The sequence below is a fragment of the Penaeus monodon genome, chromosome 33 (genome assembly GCF_015228065.2).
Source record: "Penaeus monodon isolate SGIC_2016 chromosome 33, NSTDA_Pmon_1, whole genome shotgun sequence".
Classification (NCBI taxonomy): Eukaryota; Metazoa; Arthropoda; class Malacostraca; order Decapoda; family Penaeidae; genus Penaeus; species Penaeus monodon.
In genome coordinates this window covers 9,785,352-9,785,595 of record NC_051418.1, presented here as the reverse complement: position 1 = coordinate 9,785,595, position 244 = coordinate 9,785,352, and the positions used below count along the sequence as shown (strand labels likewise).

The window sequence follows — 244 nt, the reverse complement described above, 5'->3', positions numbered from 1 at the left end:
TCTTCTTCAAGAGAGTTCCCTACACAAAATTCGTAAAAATGCCACTTACGTCTATCAAACTGTCCCTTGTCGTCTTTCTCCAGATTGCGCAGTGCCTCCTTCCGCAGGTCATGCAAGCCATAGTCTGTAACTTGGAGCACCCATCTCCCGTTGACGACACAGTTGGAGGACTTGAGGTTGCCATGAGGGCCAAAATTGGAATGAAGAAAAAGCATGCCCTGAAACACAGAATGTTTACCTTTTC

At 46.3% G+C, this 244-nt stretch overlaps 1 protein-coding gene across 1 annotated transcript in view; it reads right to left on the bottom strand.

The window, feature by feature from the left end:
- The window catches only part of LOC119593986 (receptor-type guanylate cyclase Gyc76C-like), a gene marked incomplete at its 3' end in the record, with an annotated part of 39,442 nt that overhangs the window by 3,157 nt on the left and 36,041 nt on the right, over window positions 1-244 (bottom strand). The window contains 1 exon segment of the mRNA XM_037943010.1: window positions 50-218. Coding sequence (XP_037798938.1) covers window positions 50-218 — 169 coding nt within the window.